The sequence below is a fragment of the Penaeus monodon genome, chromosome 27 (assembly GCF_015228065.2).
Source record: "Penaeus monodon isolate SGIC_2016 chromosome 27, NSTDA_Pmon_1, whole genome shotgun sequence".
NCBI lineage: Eukaryota > Metazoa > Arthropoda > Malacostraca > Decapoda > Penaeidae > Penaeus > Penaeus monodon.
Window position 1 is genome coordinate 11,458,810 of NC_051412.1, and position 3,285 is coordinate 11,462,094.

The 3,285-nt window shown below is 41.2% G+C and overlaps 1 protein-coding gene across 1 annotated transcript in view; it reads right to left on the minus strand.

Moving 5' to 3' along the window:
- Positions 1-2,987, minus strand: part of LOC119590573 — an 87,899-nt gene extending 84,912 nt beyond the window's left edge. The window contains exons 1-4 of the mRNA XM_037939243.1: positions 2,400-2,987; positions 2,191-2,286; positions 1,777-2,007; positions 1,472-1,628 (exon numbers count right to left, since the gene is read on the minus strand). Of these exons, the coding sequence (XP_037795171.1) occupies positions 1,472-1,628; positions 1,777-2,007; positions 2,191-2,286; positions 2,400-2,532 (617 nt within the window). The 5' untranslated portion in view covers positions 2,533-2,987. The remainder of the gene's footprint in view (positions 1-1,471; positions 1,629-1,776; positions 2,008-2,190; positions 2,287-2,399) is intronic.
- Positions 2,988-3,285: the final 298 nt, after the last annotated feature.

Below are 3,285 nucleotides of genomic sequence, written 5' to 3' on the forward strand. Positions count from 1 at the left end.
TATTAACAACATATACTAAAATTTATACGTACACAAAGAGATGATATAGTTTTTATTTTCCATTTGTGTAGGTTACCTCATTATTTTTGCAAATACCTTCTTTGACATCTTACAACGCTTTTTTACCCTCGTGTGTTTTCATCATCCCCATTCCTCGCCCCGAGATAAGATTTTTACCCCCTCAAAACAGTATTGAGACTTCATTTAGCCCCCCCCCCTTTTTTTACGAAAAAACTGTTGCATTCAAAGTTTTTAACTAAATGCTAGGGTTGAGCAAAAATTGTTTATGAATGGAAAAAATAAATTTTTTGTACATATCAATCGTATAATAAACGTTACATTAAGTTTATTAATGGAATGCTGGAGTTAGATACTATTTTTAAGAGTTTTACAATGTTGAAAAGGTAATGAATAAAATAATAATTTAGGGTTGATTCGGGGGCCCCTTAAAAAACATCAGTATTTGACTAGATATGTAAGACTAAAAGGCAAAGGGTTCCCGTTAATCATAAGACTTCACTTGAATAATGTAATTCGGGGAAGATGTATTATCGAACATCAAATTACTAAAAGATTAATTTTAATTTCCTTCTGGTATGTCACACTAAAAATGTTTGGAAATTGTCAAAGTATCATTTTTATTTTCCTTTCTTTCCCTTTATCACTTATGACTCCGAAGCGTAATTTTTTGTATCATCATTTCGTTGCTATAACAACCGCGTGGGAAATCTTCGTTCTATTTTGGGGCAAAGTCTTCCTTGCATGCACTCCCACCCCCTGACACCTTTTTGTGATTTTTTCCCAACTGACTCCGATACAATACCATGACCGAGGGGGACCTTTTTCACTATCTGCCCTCAGTCGTGAACCGAGAAAGTAGTTTTTCAATTTTTGTTTGAATATCTTTCCCTTTCCCTCCCGTACGCCCGGGCACTGGAACACAGGTTCGCCCCCAGGTATTCGGATTGTTCTTAACGTTTGGGTGAAAGCTCCTCGAATGCCTGAACTTTATGAATCGATGTTTACTACCCTTTTTTGAAAACATCCAAATTGACTTTTTTTTTTAGTCAATTTATTTCCCTAGATTTCAGATGATTTCAACGTTCTTTAATACTTTTAAAAACTCCTGTGCTATTTGGCCCACTTTTATATTTTTTTCCCCACAATTTCTTTAACTGAACGATTTGCGGGAAGGGTAGAGAACAGCATTTGTAAAAAGTTGCTTAGTTTGGGGTACAAAAAAATCAAAAAGTAACACAGGTTATACTGTTTTTTCAAAAAATGCAGGCAAATGGCCTTAGTAGCTTAAATTTAAAATCCCATGAAAATGATAATGAACGAGGGTATTGACGATACTGCGTACAGAAAAAAATAAGATCATTTATACGTTTGTGAATAAAGAATAGCATTACTTTGAGGTTTCCCTATAGAAAATAATAAACTTTCCGGACAGAGTCATTCCAGTACTCACATGAATATGATCATAATAAGCATGTTGAGTGAGGCCCCGAAGAAGAACTGGGCAGCTGGCAAGGTGTCGACTGTCGTGTAGTAAATGGGGGAATAGGCGGCGTAGGCGACCATGGGCATCAGCCCGTTCGTGGCGGCCATGACAGCGCTGATGCGACCTGGTTGCATAACACTCATCATCTTATAAAGTGATTTAACAAGTATTGCAGTAAGCCTTCATTAGAGTGATACGTTTTGCTAGTGCAAAATTTTTTTTTGGCATCCACAAGTGCAATATCGCATGAAATACAATCACAACAGTCTAACCTTTTTCCTCTTTTCCAACAAGTTTAGTAGACATGGATCTAATGGCAATGACGAGGGCGTTGGAGATAATTCCGATCGGAGGTCCGAGCCACATGAGGAACGTCTGAGCCACGCCGCTGACGAGACTGTAGCAAGTATATTCACTGAGGGTAGAAAGGGCGCCCACCACAGCCAGCGAGGCGTCGGTGGCAGACAGCATCTTGGTAAGGACCGGCACCAGAAACAGCGAACCTAAGAACATAGCGAACGAGAAATAGAAATGTGTGTATAGTACTTCATGAATACCAATGACTTATGCATTCTTTAATATAAACTAATTTCCAGTAATCATACTACGAAATAACTGAAAGAACTCGTGTTCTGTTTAGAGGCAAAGTAGACAGTATAAAAAAGGAAAAACAGACAGCCCCTTACCGATGGCCGCAAGCAGGTTCCTATAGGTGACCCAGTAGCCGTAATCGGTGGCCTCCCAGCTCAGAACACGGCGCACGAACATGTACATAAAAAAACCTGTAATATATCATATGGAAATGACCTGATACTAGACAAACAAAAAGTTGAGTAAAACAATAGTATTATCCATCTCACGCGTGATTACGAGTAACAGAAATCGTCTCACTGACCTCTAGCTACGCGGCGGAGCATGTTACTCAGGAGCATGGCCATGATAAACATGCGAGTATTGCCCTCGCGCCGTCTGAACGCCGTCTTGAAGGATTCGACCACACGCCGCCAGTTGAAGAAATCGGACGCCATGCGCAGTTTGGACACATCCTTGCTGTCGAGACTTGCTTCTTGCTTGGCTGATTCATGGGGCTGCAAATTTGTCTTGGCGAAAGGTCCGTGCGATTCTTTGATGACGAACACCACGTACAGGACGGCCGAGAGGTAGGCCAGCAGAACCAGCAGGAGAGCTAAGTTGTAGCCGCCGTACTTGATGACCAACGCCCCAAGCAGCGTACCCACAGGACCCCCAAGGTACCACACAGAATGAGCTGTACTGACGCGAAAGGTGCGAGATTTCTCTGAACAGATGTCACTAATGTAACTGGTGACAGTGGACAAGAGACCCACGTTGGCGCCGCCCAAAGCCTCGAGGAAAGTCACGAAGTAGATCACCTCAACGGGCCAAGACGTCTGCCAGTTGCACAAAAGATATCCTCCAGCATACAACACATGGCCAATGAGTGTCCACAGCAAGGGGATCTGTGATGCTTAAGGAGTCAGTAAATCTTCGTTCATTGATTTAGGAATTACAAACTAGATATTAAAACTGTCACTTCATAAAGTGCGATTATATACATAAAAAACACACACACAAGGAGATTCTGAACTAACCTTTCTGCCATATTTATCACTCCACGCTCCCATGAACAGTACGAAGATTAGCGGAATGGCCGACATTATGATGCTGTTGTAAAAAGCGAAGAGGCTGAACTCTCTTTGGACTAAAACATCTTCCTCGGGATAAGCGGACAAGTTGTTACACACCTGAGCGTGAACACTTAA